General features: G+C 49.8%; 1 protein-coding gene across 4 annotated transcripts in view; it reads left to right on the top strand.

The window, feature by feature from the left end:
* Window positions 1-19,577, top strand: part of Traf3 (TNF receptor associated factor 3) — a 131,314-nt gene extending 111,737 nt beyond the window's left edge. For all 4 annotated transcript variants that reach the window (XM_008825582.3, XM_008825583.3, XM_008825580.3 and 1 more), the window contains 4 exons: window positions 1,094-1,186; window positions 7,712-7,852; window positions 12,813-12,987; window positions 13,779-19,577. In XM_008825582.3, the coding sequence (XP_008823804.1) occupies window positions 1,094-1,186; window positions 7,712-7,852; window positions 12,813-12,987; window positions 13,779-14,350 (981 nt within the window). In that variant the 3' untranslated portion in view covers window positions 14,351-19,577. The remainder of the gene's footprint in view (window positions 1-1,093; window positions 1,187-7,711; window positions 7,853-12,812; window positions 12,988-13,778) is intronic.

The following is a 19,577-nucleotide window of genomic DNA, read 5'->3' as shown; positions in this document are numbered from 1 at the left end:
GTAGTTAGTTTTCTGTATCAAGGGGACATTGATGCAGTCAGCACAGAGACAGTGAGCTGCACTTTCTGAGAGGCTGACAGTAAGGATGCAGCTCCCCCGTGCTTTGGCCTCGCAGGAGCCTGAGCCTTCCTGTTTGTTGTACGTAGTGCCATTCATCTTGTGTATGTGTATATGTATGCTGACAGAGCAGAATGCACGTCAGCATATATATATGGATATTCTATGTACAGAGTATATGTTTTGGAGATCATGAAAATGCTTTATCTGACTTCTTAATTTTCTGGTATCAAAACAAATTATATTTGTCATACTAACTGTTGCCTTAAACATGTGAAGTACTATTTAATGTGCTTATTCTTGGCTTAGATGGTCTACATCTTATGTACTCTGTAGATTGTTTATGTTGTATGTAAATTTCTCTGCATACTCAGCCTGGTGAGGGGCAGTAGTACCTTTTCGGATGCAGGGCTATGCTGTATTCACTGGGCTGCTCCAGCAGCATCTAGCCATCCCTCTGGATTCTGGATTCTGGATTCTGGATTCTGGAACATTTCCCAGTTACATCTTTTTTGGGGTTTGGGTTTTTTTTTTTTTTAATTTGTTTGTTTTTGTTTTTTGTTTTTGAGACAGAGTCTCACTGTGTTTCCCTGGCTGGCTTAGAACTCCTATGTAGACCAGTTCGGCCCCACTTGTCTCTGCCTCCCAAGTGCTGGGATTATGGCTGTGCACCACTCAGCCTTCCATGTATATCTTGATGAAAAATAATTTTAAAAGGAGCAGGAAGAGTTTCACATTTGATTCCTTGGTTTTGCGAGTATGGAATGTTATGAGAAGCTACGGGAGAAGAACTTGAGGAAGGGGAGCGTGAGTTTGTGGTTAGCTCTGCAGCATCACAGTGGCTGTTCTTGGCCTGCTGTTCTGCACTGTCCCCTCACCTGCACATGGTAGCCTAGGAGGCTCTGGGCAGGAGGCCCTGGAATTCCTTCTGCGTGAATGAGCCCTTTTGTGTAGTGCTGCTTCTAGAGTTGTGTTAGTCTTTCTGTTCTTTGAGAGGGACTGATTGATTTCATGCCACCCACTTTTGCTCTTGCAGGGGACAAACCAGCAGATCAAGGCCCATGAGGCCAGCTCCGCGGTGCAGCACGTCAACTTGCTGAAGGAGTGGAGCAACTCCCTGGAAAAGAAGGTAGGCACAGGCCTCCTCGCTTTCTTGGGGTCTTCTAATTTCTTCAAATTATTTAAAAAGGGAACCTGTTTTATAGTTGTTAACGACTTTTGGATAAAGACCCAGGATGAAGAGATTGTCAGTGGAGTCCATCGCCTCCCTGGCAGCTTAAGCTTGTAAGTGGAAGTATTTGCTCCTCACTAAACTGTCCAGAAGTAGATGGTGTGCTCTCTTTCTGTTTTCTTTTCCCTTTTAAAAATCACACTGTGGGGGCTGAAGAGACGGCTCAGCAGTTAGAAGCACTGGATGCTCTTGCAGAGGACACAGATTCAGTTCCCCACACCCACATGACAGCTAATAATTGCCCTTAACTCCAGTTCCTTGGGATCCAAGTACCATCTTCTGACCTCTGTGGGCATTTCACAACATGGGTGCACTTAACATACATGCAGACAAAATACTCATAGATACAAAATAAAAAATAAATTTTAAAAATAATATTATGGTTATCTTAGCATTGATCTAGGACAGGATTGTCTGACTTCCAAACTCTCTTCCTTACCCCGATTGTTGTGTAAAAGGCAGCCACCTGGCACAGGTGAATTGCCTGTGGCTGAACAGTAGACTGGAGCATCAGTACCAGTGTATGGACCACTCAGGTTCTCTCTGTGCAGCTGCACTGGCTGCATAGACAGCACTACTGCCTGCAGCCTCCTTCTTCCATTGGGGGCTGCAGGTCTGGGGCAGGGTCCTCCCTGGTAGAATGCACCTTCCTGATGCCGTTTGCCTCTGTAGCAGGGCTGTGCTTCCAAAGGAAAAGATGAAACACTCCAAGAATTGGTGAAGTGGTAGAGGAGAAATGGTTACAGGCTCACATCCCCGTGGCTCATTTATAAAACAGCACAAGGTTCACCATGCATCCTTTGGAAACTTGTAGCAGAAGGGTCCGAGGTGAATTTAAGCCCCTGGTACCATCAACATTGGATCTGAACGTCTCCTGTTGAGTGCTCAATGCAGATATGCTTGGAAGAGCCTAAAATGACAAAGGAGAGGATTCCCAAGACAGCTGGCTGTGTGCTGTGCTGGTGTGGCTGGAAGGCGGGGCCAAGAAGCAGGAGCAGCTCGGCAGAGATGACGCACTGGGGTCAGTGGTGACTGTCCCACAGGCAGAGCATTGCTTCTGAGCTCCTTTCCAGGAGCCTTTTCTCCTTCTTTTGAAGACTGTTCTGTTCTGACAGTTTAAGTTAGAGGCATAACCTCAGAATGTCTTGTGTTTCGCTTCCTTTCATTTTAAGGACCTAGTTTTAATGGGATGTGGTGGCACATGCCTGTAATCCCAACCCTTAGGAAGTGAAGAGAGGAGGGTCAGTTCAAGATCATCGTGAGCTATATAGCAAGTTCAGGGCCAGTCTGGACTACTTGAGACACTGTTTTTTGTTTTTTTGTTTGGTTTGGTTTGGTTTGGTTTGGGGTTTTTTTTTTTTTTTTGGTCTTTTTTGAGACAGGGTCTCCCTGTAGCCCTAGCTGTCCTGGAACTCGCTATGTAGACCAGGCTGGCCTTGAACTCACAGAGATCCGCCTGCCTCTGCCTCCCGAGTGCTGGGACTACAGGCGTGCACCACCACACCCAGCTCAGTGTTGCTTTCTTTAGAAAATATCATGAGCCAGGTATGGTGGTACATACCATTAATCTCAGCATTCAGGAGGCAGAGGCAGACGGATCTCTGTGAGTTCAAGGCCAGCCTGGTCTACATAATTCCAGGCCAGCTGGGGCTACAGGGAGACCCTGTCTCAAAAAGACCAAATAATAATAATAATAATAAAATAATAATAACAACATGATTACATTGGAGAACTTTGTGTAGGTTGGAGGATTTGGAAAAGGGGTGAATGGCAAACTCATTACAACAGCAGTAACAAATTTCATGTTAGTGTTGACAGTTGATAGTACAGTTTTGTCTGTAAATAATATTAAAAATTATAGTAGATGTCGGTTGTGGTGGTGCATGCCTTTAATCCCAGCACTCAGGAGGTAGAGATCTATGAATTTAAGGCCGGGGCTACAGGGAGACCTGTCTTTAAAAGACCAAAAAAAAAAAAATTATTATAATTTAGACATACAGAATTGGAAGTTTACATCCTAAAATACAATTCCATATTTTTAGTTTGAGAAGTATATCAGTTTAGTTATTACAATAGTTTCTATTATTTTTAGCATCCAAAACTGATTTTTATCTCTAGAAGTTCAATTGGGTGTTCTACATTCTCCGTAGGGCACAGGTGAAGGGCTGTAGAAGGGCAGCAGGAAATAGTGGGAATCTCTTTCTTGGTGCCTGGGAATGGGAGCCGTCCATCATCAAGGTCTGGATACCCAGGACCTCGTGTAAATCAAGACCATAGCTGGCCCTCCAAGGAGCTGGGAAGTCCATTTTAGAGAATTTAGTCTTCCTAAGACCAGAATCTGCAAATGACAAAGACCGCCCTATCCCCAACATAAGCCCAACACAAGACAAAGCCACTGCCATGTTCAACTTGGTACCCCAGGGGAGGGGGCTGTGGGGAATGCAGCCGCTCAGAGAAGGCTGAAGCTGCTGCTCAGCACCAAGAAGTCCTTCATTCTCCCCTCTGCTCCACCATCAGCAGAGGAATGGAACTGTGGCTGGTGGTAGGGGACCAAAGCTCCAGGTTCAGGGGAGGGGACCACAGAGCAGGCTCACAGGTAGGGGCCACCACTCCAGATCCCAATATGGGATCACAGTTCCAGCTCAGGGGAGGGAACCACAGCCCCACCTCACAGGACGGCCTACAAGTCCAACTCATGGTGGGGGACCACAGCTCCAGGTTCACAAGAGGGGACCATAGTTCTAAGCTCATGAAAAAAGTCACAGTTTCAATTATGCTGGTTCCTACTGTTTTCCTGTCTCTGTTACTCTGTCCACATGATTGTACTTGTATTTAAGACAGAGCATTTTGGCTTCTGTGCAGCAAATGGAGGCAGCAGTTTCTTGCTGGTTTGAATTTCTCACTAGAGGGACATCGGTATTGGAGAAAATCACCTTCTACTGCTGCTCAAGGAGACAGACGGAGCGTGTGTTTTTGTCTGTTCATGGTCAGGGTTCCAGCTGGATTTTTAAAGAATATTTTATTTATCATTTTTATTTTTGTGTGTGCGTATGAATGTATTGCCTGCATGCATGCAAGTGCACTCCTGTCGTGCAGTGCCACGGATGTCAGAAGAGGGCATCGGATTCCCCTGGAACTAGAGTTACGGACAGTTAGCGGTCATGTGGGTGCTGGGAGTCGAACCTGGGTCCTCTGCAAGAGCAGCCAGTGCTCTTGACCACCGAGCCGCTGCTCCAGCCCCCCTGTTGGCTTTTTTGGTATCTGTGGCCTTCACTTCTTCCTTGGCCAGAGGGAGCCAGTGATGGGACATCTTTCTGGAGTGGCATTTTGCTGAGAGCCACTCCTGCTGCCGTCTTGACTTCCCACCTACTTTTCTACTTGCCAAGTCCTTTCTCTCCTGCACCCCACCCGTCGTTCTCCTTGGGATTGGTTACCCGGCTGATGGTGGCCAACTGACCATGGGTACGCAGCACAGTGGCCACCGTAGGTGAGGTGGGGTGCTCAGAGCCACCTCCTGGATGCACCACCACTCAGCTCCTGTGCCCCAGGCTCCCAGTGCTACAGTCACGGGGACCAAGAATCAGGTTTTTTATTCGCTATACTATAGCTGTGATGTAGGTTTAGTGGCTCTGGGGTGTGTGATCACCTAGTAGGACGACCCAAGAAGTACTGGGGCAAAGGGCATTCTCAAGGCTGTGGAAGGAGGGCTTTTGAGGGAATCCCTGTTTTCAGTGACAGGACAGGGTATGCTGTACCTGTGGAAACACACCTGCCTGTTAGAGTCAGTGATTATCTGAGAGGTGGATGAAGGCAGCCTCATGCAGCTGCTCCAGGACTGAACCCTTTAACATACATAAATGTGAATTAATAGTTCAAATAAGGCAAACCATAAATGAAAGAAATGAAGTTTAATTGGTTATACGTGTGCATTGCTATAATCTGCTTCTATTCTTATCAAATACTTGATTTGTTGCAGAAGTGTCATTGAGATTCTTATCAAAGGTTGGCATAAATGAGGGACTGGAGAAATAGCTCCGCAGTTCAGTGCTCTTACAGAGGACCCGGCGGGTTCAGTTCCCAGCACCTACGACAGCTCACAACCATCCATAACTCCTCCTGGCCTCTGTGGGCATTGCACACATGGGCGCACTTACATACATACAGGCAAAATATTCATACACATAAAATTTAAAAAATAATAAGTTGGGAGTGGTGGCACACACCCTTTAATCCCAGCACTCAGGAGGCAGAGGCAGGCAAATCTCTGTGAGTTCAAGGCCAGCCTGGTCTGCATAGCAAGTTCTAGGTCAGTTGGGGCTACAGGGAGACCCTGTCTCAAAAAAAAGAAACAAAAAAATAAATAAATAGCTGTGGTGGTGCACACGTTTAGAAAAAGCTGGCATAATGATGTTAATCCTGGGGGTGGGGGGTGTAATATGAGACCAGTGTTTGGGAATTCAGTCCATCTTTGCCGAGTGCTGTTTGTTTTCAAATAGGATAAAGAGTGTTGTCTGCAAAGGCACTTCTCGCCTAAAAGGACTCCATCTCCAGGCCACTTGTCAAACAGTGTAGGAAATCAGTCGTAACCCCATTTTGATGCCTGCTGGCTGGGCTGGTCCCTCAGTGACACTGCAGGGGCCAATCTGAAGTGAGCCGTGGGATTTAGCTCCTCTTGTGAGGATGGACCCTGTGAGAACTGCCCTCAGGCTCACTCTTCATCTCAGAGGCTTTAAAGCCAGGTATAAATTGGTCCTGGGGGCAGGGTTATTTTCCAGAAAGAAAGGGTCAAAGGCAGTTGGAAGGGCCTGCCCTGCAAGCCCCTTCCTTTGACTGGCACGGGTCCAGGTGGCCTAGGTGAGCGTCTGCACCAGGGTCTCCTCACTTGTCAGCTTCACCTCTGAGAGGTTAATGGGCCGACCCAGGGCTACCTGTGGAGCTCCAGACCCTCCACTCCTTGTGTTGGGGCTGTCACTCTACAGGGTGGGGTCCTGCAGGAGTGAGAACCCATTCAGCAGGCTGTGACTGGTTTCTTTTTAACTGACAAATAGTTGATTGTATAACTTTATGGATTAGTATGTATTTTGACATGTGTGCATTATGAGATGGTTAAGCTAATTGGGCTGGGCGTGGTGGCGCACGCCTTTAATTCCAGCACTTGGGAGGCAGAGGCAGGTGGATCTTTGTGAGTTCGAGGCCAGCCTGGTCTACATAGTGAATTCCAGGACAGCTGGGGCTATAGGGAGACCCTGTCTCAAAAAGACAAAAAAAATAAAAATAAAAATAAGTTAATTAATTGGTTCATGGGGAGAGATGGCTGCTCAGACAGAAAATTTGGGTTCAATTCCCACCACCCACAGGGCAGCTCACAACTACCTGTACCTCCCAGTTCCAGAGGATCCAACACCCCTTCTGACCTCCTTGGGCACTGAACACATGTAGTGCACTTAGATGCATATTTGCAGGCAAAGCACTCATACACATAAAATATTTTTAAAAACCAAGCTAGTTGTAGCCCCAGCTGTCCTGGAACTCACTATGTAGACCAGGCTGGCCTTGAACTCCCAGAGATCCACCTGCCTCTGCCTCCCAAGTGCTGGGATTAAAGGCTGCGCCACCACACCTGGCTGATTACATTGTTATTAACAGCAGTCTCCAAGTTGTACAGGAGATCTTACAAACAGTCCTGTAAGTGGCACTTTGGCAAGTGTCTCCCAACTCTGCTCCTCCTGGCTGCTTCCTTTTGCCTCAGGCTTTTGGGTTCCACTGGTGAGATCAGGCAGTGCGTGTCTTTCCGTGTCTAGCCTGTTTCCACTGGTGAGATCAGGCAGTGCGTGTCTTTCCGTGTCTAGCCTGTTTCAGTTGGCATAATGCCTGCCAAGGACTAGCATTTTTTACGTCAAATAGAATAAAATGGAAAACATGAAGGAGCCCTGCAGTAGTAGCACATGTGGGACTTGGAGAAGCCCTTTCTTAGATAAACACACACCACACAAGCAGGATAAAGTAGAAAACTACACTGGTAAAAGATTTGTTCTCAGTGAGCATCTTAAAAATCACCCCCTCATGGTGGCGCACACCTGTAGTCCCAGCACTCTGGGGGCAGAGGCAGGCGGATTCTCTGTGAGTTCGAGGCCAGCCTGGTCTACATAGTGAGTTCCAGGACAGCTGGGGCTACAGGGAGACCCTGTCTCAAAAAGACAAAAAAAGAAAAATTTCCCTCCTTCAGTGAGCCTTGGCCCCGTACCTCCCTTTAGCTACAGGGTGACAGAGCAGCTTTATAGACCCCCCACTGGCGCAGTAGAACCCCCTTTTCTGTGTGAGAGGATTTCTCTCCTAAGGAGCTGTGAAAGTTTAATTACTATCATTATGGTTAATTAATAGCAAACCACTTTTTGTTAAGTTAATTGAAGCGTTTCTTTTCAGGTTTCCTTGCTGCAGAATGAAAGTGTTGAAAAAAACAAGAGCATACAGAGTCTGCACAATCAGATCTGCAGCTTCGAGATCGAGATCGAAAGGCAGAAGGAGATGCTACGGAACAACGAGTCCAAAATCCTTCACTTACAGGTGAGCAGCTGGCCCAAACTGCAGGCCCACCAGAGGGTTCCTGCAGACTGGCCCGAGGCTTCTGTTACGTGAACACTCTGGGGCAACCTGGGTCAGCACGGGAGGCCTAGGGAACTGGGCTATCACCTCTCTCCCATGCTTTCAACCCACTGGAGCAAAGTAAAACTTAAAGCCTGTGTTTTCAAAATTGGTAGAGCACTTGGCTAGTACGTACAAGGCCTTACATTCTATCCCCACCTCTGCAAAAACGTGTGTAGTGTGCGTGTGACATTTTCTCACCATTTAACACATTGTTCAGTTACTTGTGTGTTAAGTTTCACTTCCTAAGGTGAAATGAAACTAAACTGCTTTGTCCTGAGTGTTCACACACATTTGTCCAACTTTATTTCACCATGGGAATCCAGAGATACCCCCAAACAACAAGTAACTGTTTGCCACACTAAACTAAGGCGATGAGACAGACTGACCTGCCATCTTAATTCTATCACGAGAAATAGCCTCCACTAGGTGCTCCTTAGCTGATCATCCTTGTGGATGCCATCTGCGTGGAGATTCAGCGGTAGGGCACAGGGCTTTTAGCAGTTCGCACGTGATATACACCCACCCACATACGAGCACTTGTGTTGCTGGTATGGTTTTCCTTGCTTACTGTGGCTCCCTGGGTCGTCAGAAAGAGAAAACATTTCTAATAAATAGTCCTGAACCACTGAGAGGGTCTCCTCCTGTCTTGACACTGGAGATTAGTCGTAATGTCCTGAATTGCATACGCATTTATTAAATTAACTTCATTTGGGGCTGGAGAGATGGCTCAGCGGTTAAGAGCACTGACTGCACTTGCAGAGGACCCAGGTTCAATTCCAAGCACCCACACGGCAGCTATGAACCATCCTTAACTCCAGTTCCAGGGAAATCTGAAGGCCTCTTCTGACCTATGTGGCATTGCACAACACGGGTGCACTCACATACATGGCAGGCAATACACACTCATACACATAAAGTAAAAATAATAAAATAATTCTTAAAAACAAAACAAAAATTAACTTCATTTGTAATAAACTTCATGGTTGCCCAGAGAGACAAGGGACTATCACAATGCAGCAGGAGACTGTGTCAGATAAGGGACAAGTTATCAATATTCAATCAGGCCAAAAAAAGCAGTGTCTCACGAAGAACCAGCCAGTCCTCTTTGAAGTACCTGACATTTTTCCCAGTGGTGTGTAGCTGACCAGACTGTCCAAGGTGGGGAGCCAGGCTGCGGCTGCAGAGAGACCGTGTGCCGGCTTCATTGGGCCGCCTGGCAGGCCTAGTTATCTGCAGTATGGCTACTCTAGTTCACCTGAGGTCAGAGCGGCTGACAAAAAGGACAAGGAAATCAGTGTCGTGCTGCACAATCACCTGCTAAAATGTCTACAGCAGAGGAAAGAGCAGACGCCTTCACGGTGTTCCCGTTCCTAACAGCAATGAGGTCACCAGTCACGTGGAACCCACAAGACCTCATGGACATTTTATTTCTTCTTCATTTCTGCTGGATGTAAAAATTTCCTAGAGTTCATCACTCTGCTGTGTGTGATTTTGTGCCAAGTTTTATGGCTGAGTAAACCAATAAGGTGTAAGCCACAAAGACTGGCAGGGTTCGGAGCCCAGATTGGTGAAGACAGTGAGAATGGTTGTCAGCGTTGCCCGGACTTGTAGTAAATAGGCAGCGGCTGGCCAGCTCCGATCTCTGTGGAAAGAGAAGTACAGAGGAGATTCCGTCATGCTTAAGAAAGGAACTCAGGTCAGGCCCAGTCTCGTGACTCCCTGAGTGTGTGAGGGAGCAGCAGGAAGGTGCCAGAGCACCATGAGAGGCCCTGCTTACCATCCCCCGGCCTGCACTGCCTCTGGAACCACACAGGGTGTAGCTCTGTCCTGTGTCTTTCCAGATGCTGGTGGAAACCTCAGGTGCCCTGAGCTGAGGCTCCCTCCTGTACCTTGCATTTCTCTCCCCAGAACCCTTTGCCTTGCCCCAGCAGGGTTTCTAGTCACCTCTCAATTTGACCCCAGTCCTTAGAAGGTTGTGCAGTCCCACATGGACTTCTGAGACTTCTTTCATCACCTGCCTTTGCTGAGCAATATGGCGGCCACCTCAAACACCATAGGCGCCAGGAAGCCTTGCACGCCTGCCTTTGGTGCTCCCTTAACCCCGTGCATGAACCATTGTGGCGATGACCCTCCTGGTCCTCTCCTGTCTTATCTGATGTGCCAGCAGCAGACCCTAGAATCCAGCAGTGATAGGAGCAGGCCAGACGGGGACCTGACTGTGGGTCCTGAGGGAGTGGGATTGAAGAGGGCAAGTGTTTGCTGGTCCAAGAAGCATCCCTCCCTCCTTCTTTACATTTATTTTATTTATTTGAGTGGGCAGGGTACACGGTGCCATGGTGTACATGTGGAAGTCAGAGGATGGCCTGAAGGAATCAGTTCTCTCCCTCATGTGATGACCCAAGATTTAACTCAGGTAGAAAGAATATGTATAGGGGTGGGGACATGGCTCAGTAGATGAAGTGCTTGCCACACAGACATGAGTTCCAATCCAAGGAACCCACATCAGTGGTGGGTAGGCGTGGTAGAGCTTGCCTGTAATTCCAGTGCTCAGAAGGCAGTGATAAGACCCCCCAGAGCAAAGCTGGTTAGCTAGCCCAGTCATGTCCACAACTCCAGGTTCAGCTGGGAAACCTGCCTCAAAAAATATGGTGCAGAACAATCAAGACTCCATGAGTCATCCTCAGGCCTCCACACATGCACACGCACACCAGCACACATACATGCCCACATACTTGGGAACATCACATGCTAAAAAATTACTGTGTTTGTTTGGGCTTTTAGATTTTTTTCCTGGTACTAGGGATAGTATAGTCCCTTATTGGGTGTGGAGCTCCTGAGTCGTTTGGTTGAACCCCATTTGCGTGGACCGTGGACACACAGCATGTATGCCCTTGTCCCCCAATGGAGCACAGGGTGCTGACTCAGTGCCCTGTGCTGGCTGGGGAGCCTCACGGTCAATGCAGTGCCTTGTTCCTCCTGTGCATGCCCCCAGTTGTTGGAAGACAAGCCTCTCAGGACTCCCTCCTCAGTCCACTAAGTTACCAGACAGCAGCTCTCCCAGCATGATCAGGCTTCTCATCGGTGCCAGCACCAGCTTGCTTTACGTTTATAGGGAAAGTTAATTCAAGGATACCAAGGCTGTCAGTGTTGCCCCCTGGAGAGCAGACCTCATGAGCCAACTATGCCTATGGTCATGTGTTCTTATTTAAATAAAACATCAACATTGCAGGTGTTTTTGGAGGCATTTTGTGTGTGTACATGTGTGTACAGTTACATGCCCAGAGGGCAGAGAAGGACACCAAGTATTCTCCTCTATCGTTCTCTGCCTTATCCCCTTGATAGGGTCTCACTGAACATGGAGCTAGGCTGGCAGCCCGCAAGGCCCGGTGATCCTCTTGTTCCACAAGGTTTGGATTCTAGGCACATGGCTTTTGATGTGAGTGCTGTAGACTAGACTCAGTCCTCAGGCTGCACAGCAAATGCTCTGACCTGCCAAGGCATCCCCTCAGTCCCCTCTCTTCTTTCTTAAATGTCAGCTAACTTCAGGGTTCTCAGAAAGAACAGGGAGGTTTACACTGAGCCTTTACCCCGAGAGAGAATCCAGATCGGCCATTTGTTCCTTCTTGGTTAGTATAGACAACAAAGGTGCTAAAACCTAAAATTCCAAAAATAGACTTCCTAAAGAAGTGAGGCTGGCCACCGTCCTGGGGCGTCCCTGGGCGTCTTGTTTTAGGGGTGGCTCATCCACTCCGTGGCCTCCAGAGCTTTACAGATTCTTGCATGAGTGGAAAGCCTTCAGATCCCTGGCTCTATCTAAAAGGGAGACAAACAGTCCTTAAACACCAGCCATGGCTAGAGCACAAGTCTCTCCTCTGTTAACTGCTCCAGGAGGAATGTTCTAGAAAAAGGTTTTCTGAGTTATTTAAATTAAGATAGCGCCAATTGGGCCTGGTGCTGGCAGCTGCCCAGGCAAAACAGTGTTCACCTTCATTGCTTCCTGGTGCCCTGACCGCAGAAGCTGTTCCGTGGCTCGGTCTCCTTGGCTCTCTCTAGGCCTGAGGGCTCACTGCAAGCCTTCTCTGGCTGCCAGCTCTCAGGGCTTCTGGTGGAGAAAGGATGGAGGGGGTCTTTCTCTCCTGGACCTTGGCACAGTTCTGGGGTCCCCTCTATGGTTCCAGAACAGAAGCAGTGGCTCTGTCCTGGGCCATGCAGCAGGATAGGAAGACAGCCAGATAGGTGTGACTCCAGCATCCTGGACCTAAGACCCTTTGATTGACGGAGAGGGTAGGGTACATGCCTTGAGAATCTCAGCTCCACTTGGTACCTAAAGCCACCTGTGGTACCCTAGGTACATATGAATACAAGGTAGGAGGCCTGTGGCAACCCAGTGGATCCCTATAAGGATTCATGAACGTGAGGGCAGAGTTACAGCCGGGTTCTGGGAAGATGGCTGCTGGGATGTCGACAGGTGAGGGACAGGCAGTCAGGCGGCACCAGGAATGCCCAAGATAGGGACCCCATGCAGGAGCTGTGGGCAGATGAGTGAGAGCTGCTTCCTGGGCCCTGTGCACACTTGTGGCCTTGGGAGCAGCAGGTGGTCCCCTTTCCCTGGATCCAGCCCTCCTTTCCAGGTGTCTTTCTGTTAGCAGTGTACCCTGGATATGTTCACACGTTATCCAGGTCTTTTTCATAAGACAGATCATTCTGTGATTCCCACCACCCCTCTCTGTGCTCTACACGGCACAAGTTTCAGTCCGCAGGAAGCTGATGGGCCTCAGCTGGTACGCAGGAGCCAGCTGCTGCAGTCTGCATTTGGGGGTGGTAGTACCACATGCTGAGTTCTGACTGTCTTTTACCCTTAAACCCTCTGGTCTGGAAGCGAGTAATAGACAGCCAGGCAGAGAAACTGAAGGAGCTTGACAAGGAGATCCGACCCTTCCGGCAGAACTGGGAGGAGGCCGACAGCGTGAAGAGCAGCGTGGAGTCCCTCCAGAACCGTGTGACTGAGCTGGAAAGCGTGGACAAAAGTGCAGGGCAGGCAGCTCGGAACACAGGTGAGCGCACCGGGGCACCTGTTCCCAAGGCAAGTAGTGCTGAGCTCATGCTGCCCCACGATAGCCCCTTAGCTATAGGCAGTGAGTGCGTAAACAGCACTCTCCTGCTGAGTCTTCGGTAGGAAAGGTTTCCACTTCACCTTCCTTCATGGGAAGCCCAGGATGGCAGGGTCCAGAGCCCTCCCCAGGCGAGGCTGGGCCACCACGTGAGCATCAGGACATGAGGGTATGACCGCTTGCTAGTCACAGTGCTCCTGCCACGCTTGTGAGACCTCAAGACGGGCAGGGGAGGCAGGTCCAGCATGCCTTGGCCGAGTGTTTCTGACATTGAGGGACAGACGTGCACCCACAGCTTTGAGCCTGCCAGAGCAGTGTGAGGATTCCATGGAAGGATTTGGGAGGGTTATTGTGGTACGTGGTTGGATTGAGCAGATGGAAGGTGCGTGGTTGGAGTAGAATGGGGGTCAGCTTGAATTCAGAGCCTGGTGTCCCTGTTGGCGTCAGGAACATGGGGCAGGAGAGCATGGACGGGTAGGCAGCCAGGCCCTAGGCTATCTTCCCAGGGGATACCACCACATCTGGCTGTGGCCTGACAGTTTGTACACTGTGGCTATCGGAGGGGAGGAGAGGGAAGATGTCCGACACTGTCTGCCCTGCGCCACGTCTACTCCTGTGGCCACGGTGACTCCTCTGTGGTGATTTCAGACATTGGTACAAATTTCCACGTTGGTTTTCTAACATCCCTGGTGTTTGCATGTCTCACTCGCCAACTCTTTCCTCACCTACGGCAGGCTTGCTGGAGTCCCAGCTGAGCCGACACGACCAGATGCTGAGTGTTCATGACATCCGCTTGGCTGACATGGACCTGCGGTTCCAAGTCCTTGAGACCGCTAGCTACAACGGCGTGCTGATCTGGAAGATCCGTGATTACAAGCGCCGGAAGCAGGAAGCCGTCATGGGGAAGACCCTGTCCCTCTACAGCCAGCCTTTCTACACAGGCTATTTTGGCTATAAGATGTGTGCCAGGGTCTACCTGAATGGGGACGGGATGGGGAAGGGAACACACTTATCGCTGTTTTTTGTCATCATGCGCGGAGAATATGATGCTTTGCTGCCGTGGCCATTCAAACAGAAAGTGACACTCATGCTGATGGATCAGGGGTCTTCTCGGCGTCATCTGGGAGATGCGTTCAAGCCCGACCCCAACAGCAGTAGCTTCAAGAAACCCACTGGAGAGATGAACATCGCCTCTGGCTGCCCCGTCTTTGTGGCCCAAACTGTTCTAGAAAATGGGACGTATATTAAAGATGATACAATTTTTATTAAAGTCATAGTGGATACTTCGGATCTGCCTGATCCCTGACAAGTAACTGGGGAGGTGGATTTAGCAGAAGCTAACTCCTCCGGGGGGTTGGATCGGTCTGTCTTCACGGAGGTCCTCGCGCTCAGAAAGGATCTTGTGGAACAGAGGAAGCAACAAGAGGAGGATGCGTGGCCAGCGGGAGGAGCCGCTCGTGAAAACAGACCCGACGCGCTTTCTAAGTAGACTAGCCACACTTCACTCTGAAGAGTTATTTACCCTTCAGCAAGATAAATATTACTGTCAGAGAAGGTTTTCATTTTCATTTTTAAAGATCTAGTTAATTAAGGTGGAGAACATATACGCTGAACAAAAGAAACATGATTTTTCTTCCTTAAACTTAAACACCAAACAGGAAAACACATGTGGGGCTAGCTGGACATGTCAGCATGTTAAGTAAAAGGAGAACTTAGGAAATGATAATGCCATTCTGATATATTCATCCTAAAATTCAAGAGTGCAATCTTGTTTCAAATATAGTATATTGTCTATTTTTAAGGCCTCATCTGGTCTCTGTTTTAATAATTTGTTTGTCAGAAGACCCTGAAGTAAACCTAGGTCTTTTTTGAAAGTCTCTAAATTCAGAAATCTTTTTTTTAATTTAAAGTTCTACAGATAATTGTTATTGCAAACATTTTATTTTAAAACGTTGATAGACTGATATTTCTTGGAAGAAAATGTAAAATATCAAACACTGGTTATCACTTGTGATAGGAAAGAGAATATTCAACCTGTTGTTATTTCTCGTTAGAAATGTAAACCTCAATACCTGTCGTAGTTAATGACACTACTTCAAAATTACTATGAAAGGGACATTGCTCATGGATGCTGTGCATCATTTTCAGACTTAATTGTTTTCACCCTAAAATAGGGCATTAGTTGAACTTTGGAGTTCTAACAAAATCCTGTAGGTTTTTAAAATTCTGCCCCATGTTTAGACAAGCTCTCTGTTGTTGACAGCACCGACCTCGGTCTTCAGTGTCTGGGATGGGCTGGTGGCCTGCGCGAGGCCCCAGCGGGCATTCCTCATCCTGTCATCCTGTGCATGCGGCTAGTGGTCTCCGATGGTGGCATACGGTACATGTGCCTTAGATGTGACATGCTGCTTTTCGTCCCTGGGTTAGCATCACCATGACTCTGGAAAGTGATAGTTTAACCAGACGTCTCTCTCCACTCCAAATCTTGTCTCTGCTAGGGCCCTCAGAGAACTTGGAACCTGCCGGAGGGGAAGCCAGGCTCCGCCGGCACCGTCCGTAGCCTCTGCTGCTAAAGACCCACAGATCCCAACTCTAGGCCCCCAAGTGCAGCTCGGCCCTACCCCAGGGAGGCAGGTGTGGAGCAGAAGCCACACCCCTTCATGTCCCCACCCGGGCTCTAAGAGCCCACACAGCATGAAGGAGAAACACCCCCCCCCAGAGCATTCCAGAGACCACTGCTCTGGGGGCCTATCCAGGCTGGCCAAGAGCAGCCCTGGCCTCCCCATCAAACAGGGTAGTGGGCCGATGTCCCAGCCTGTCCTGCCCAGACGGCACTCTTGGCTCACTGTTTACGTCTCTCGATGGTCCAGCTGTGATAGAAGCCTGGAGCCCTGCCCCGGTGCCCTTTTGCTACGCACCACGCTTCATGGTGCTCTTACACTGATGGGTGCTACACGCGACGGGTGCTTCTTAGGCAAAACCAATGTGTGCAAACCACCATATCTGTGCCACTTGCCCAAAAGGCGTGCCCACAATTGGCCAGCTGGGCGTGCACTTCGGACTGCCTGCCTCTGGGCTCTCCCCATGGTGGCGCGGGGACAGCTGGGTTGGTCCCCGGTGGCCCACCTCGTCTCTGGTGCTGCCGTCTGTCCTGGGTGTGCCTTCGCCCCAGTGCCTGCTGGAAGTGCCCTCCTCTCGCACACTTGTCCCACGCCTCCATGAGCGACCTCCTGCTCTCAAGCACCTGCCCTGCCCTTCCGTGGCTGAAACACTTGTTCTCCACCTGCCACTCCTCTCTCCACTCTCCTGGGATTGCTGTGGGGTAAGTCAGCGACCTGGTTCTGCCCTAGGGGGAATAATCTCTGCTTATAAGGAAAGTCTGTGCACCGTCCCTTCAGAGACGTCCCCGCTCTCCTCCCCGTCCCCTGGGGTTTTACCCCAGAGACTGGAGTTGGGAAGACCACCTGGTAGCCCTTAGCAGGCCTGAGGTAGCTTTTCTGTGGCCAAGGGTCAGCAGCAGGGGCATCCCTGTCACTTCTCCTTTGAAGCAGTCAGTGTAGTACCAGCAGGTCTGATAGCGTGTGCGTCTGCCTTTAGGGTTAGACCCCTGTTTGAGTGTCACCCTGAGATGTTTTCAAACGTTCCCAGTTAGTGGGGTTCTAGGACTCCTTCCTGGGCGGTGGTGGGCCCTTCTAGCCTCCCCTGGGTCCCTGTAGGGTGAGACTGTAGTAATGCTGTCCCCTGGGATGAGGGTCCCAGCATGTCACCGCGTCCTGCCGTGTGTTGTCTCATTTCTTAGTTGACAGCGGACTATAGCAGGCAAGCCCATGCTTTGTGCCCTGTGTCTCTTGTGTGAAAGACCCACACTGAACATGTCTACTGGGAGGTATGGAACGCATCATGTTCTGCTGGCTGTGCCTTGCCCTGCTCCATCCCAGCATTTCTCGGTGCCCCTTTGGTGCTCAACACCTGGGCCGGCTCTTAAGCTGTGATCTCAGCATAGCTGAAATCCTGTCTGGCCCCGGCAGCAGCCAGCCCTCCCCACCTTACACAGTCCTGGCCACAAGAAACAGAGTGGTGGTGCACTCTACCTGGCTGTGCAAAAGTGATGCAGTTTCCAGCAGGACAATTGCCTGCTCTTTAAAGAGGCCAGTTGTTTGTTCTGTGGCCTCCATGAGGAAACTGGGCACAAATTCTGCTTGCCTGGGGGAATGTCGACACCTGCTCTGGCTGCCCCTGTCAGGATACAGGTCACTAGATAGCAGCAGCCCTGAAGGTCTGGCCCCTGGTTCTTGTGGGTAGCTGAAAGTCACGACCCAGGGCTATGCCAGGACTGAGGGCCTTCTGCCTTCTGGCAGGGTTCAGAAAGTGAGGTAGAGGAAGGCAGCCTGGGGACCCTCGCAGGACCTCTTTTACCTCTTGAGAATAGATTGGCACAGGGGAGCTGGGGCCATGCAGTGTTTCAGGCTGTGGGTAAGACAGAGGAGGAGTCTGGGGGAATATTTTGTGAAGTGTTGTGAGGCCCACAGAGGAAAGCAGAGCACACACCCCAGCTCATCCACCTGCCAGCCTCTCCAGAGACTGTGAATAGCATTCCAGGAAGCAGAGGGCTGTTGCGAATGTCCACATCCCGGCCTCTGTCCAGAAGGTACCATGTCCCTAAGGCAGCACAGCAGTCAGCTGAGCGGGGCGTCTGCCCGGGGGCACCTTCTTGCCTCCTTCCCTTTTCTTCTCCATCCACATTTTCTGAGGATTGGGGCACCAGGGAGTTGAAGCACCAAATGCTCCTGGGTAGCCTCCAGCAGGGACTGCAGACACACCACCCACGCAGCTCCCCCTTAATTGGCTTCCCTCTGACCCTTTGTGGTCAGCTTGTAAGGGCCTGGAAATCGGGCATAATTGCAAAGACAGCCAGTCACCTCCCCTGACCACCTTAGTCTGCCTCAGGGCCACCTGGGGTTGGGACCACATGCCTGCTATTTTGGACCTGTCATTAATGACACCCTTTTCACTGAACAGTGTGTGGTGGCGCTCACCCATGGTAGACTTGGCAGCCGGTGGATGGCATCCAGCAAAGGGAAGGTGTCTGGACATGCCCAGCAACAAGGTCCTGGGTGGGCCACTCCTGCCACCCCAAGAGGAGACCAGGGACCACCAGTACCAACCCCAAGGCCCTTGCCTCCTTCCTCTCCTGCACACTGCTAAGCAGTGCAGGGACTGTCACTGGTGCCTGGCTAAGACATTTCCTACCTGACAGGGTGACTTTTCCACCGTCTCTGGGTCACCACAGGGTGGATCAGCAACCCAGTCCCTACCCTCTGTGTTCCCTCCGCTTGGGGCAATCAGCACATTGGAAAGAGGCTCGGTGGAACTTAAGGTACTATTTTTTATTTTCAGTCTAGATCTTTCCTGGCTAGACTGCAGGAGAGCTAGTGGGAGTTGTGAGTATACCATTGCGTTTGTGTGTGTGACCAGCGAGGGTCCACCCCCCAAATCACACACCAAGCCCATGGTTCTGTCTTCCGTTTGCAAGTCGTAGCAGCTCTGTTTTCCCAAAGTAGAGTGTGCCCGCAGGAGTCTGGGTCAAGTGAGGTCATAGTCAGCAGGTCATCTGGCCATCGTTACTGTCCCACCTGGTGCTGGTTGCCACTGGCACTGTGGCATCAGGGAGCCGGATCAGCAGAGACGGTAAAGTTAGAAGCCAGCAGCCCATCCTGAAGGCCTAGACACCACTACCAGGCAGGTGGTCAAAGCAGCGACCCACAGCAAGGCCAGCCACAGGGCTGAGCAGGCCCGAGGGAGAGGCGAACGCCCCATTTCCCCTGCTGCGCCATGTCCGGAGGCTTTGAGTTCACTGTGAAAAGGATGTTACAAGTCGGTTGCTGTGCCACTCCAAAATCAGTTGTGACTGGCGTATACCCTAGACCCCTTAGACAAGTAAGATAACCTTCAACAGCAAACTAAATGACCCAATTGGAAAACACAAAAGCCGGCCTTCCAAGGATTTCCACATGAATCTGTAGGAACTCTGACTGAGGACGCGCGGGGTTGGTGTAGACAGCTGCGGACCGTTCTGTTCTTTTCTCTGATGGCACACCTCTTGTGTTCAGTTCTGTTACCCAAAAACAAAGACCAAAGAAGGCCAATCTCTCATTTGACTGTATTTTTAATCTGCCTGTTTGACACTTGCTGTCTGTAGGAACCGCTCGCTGTGAGGCCCCATCTTGACAGTCCAAGTGATTGTGACCAGTGATTAGTGTCCCGTGTTCTGCTCTTCTAAGAAACAAAGACAGTGTGAGTTATTGCTCAGCAATAATCTTGTCACTAGGAGGTAGCGACGTGTCTGATTTCCTGATAGCATTACGATGTTTCGTACTTCGTTTACTGTATACTGTGTGGTTTTATTTATTTGTGTTTTGAGGTCTTGCGATGTTTTTGTTCCGCTGCTAATAATAAAGTTTGTAAGACTGTAGAATGCAAAATTTTGCAATGCTAAACTGTCTATTAGAGGAAAATAAAGCTGATTAAGAGTC

Source organism: Nannospalax galili, unplaced genomic scaffold, assembly GCF_000622305.1.
Source record: "Nannospalax galili isolate Female #2095 unplaced genomic scaffold, S.galili_v1.0 scaffold188, whole genome shotgun sequence".
Lineage (NCBI taxonomy): Eukaryota > Metazoa > Chordata > Mammalia > Rodentia > Spalacidae > Nannospalax > Nannospalax galili.
Note: the sequence above shows the minus strand (reverse complement) of the source record. Positions and strands in the feature narration are given on the sequence as shown.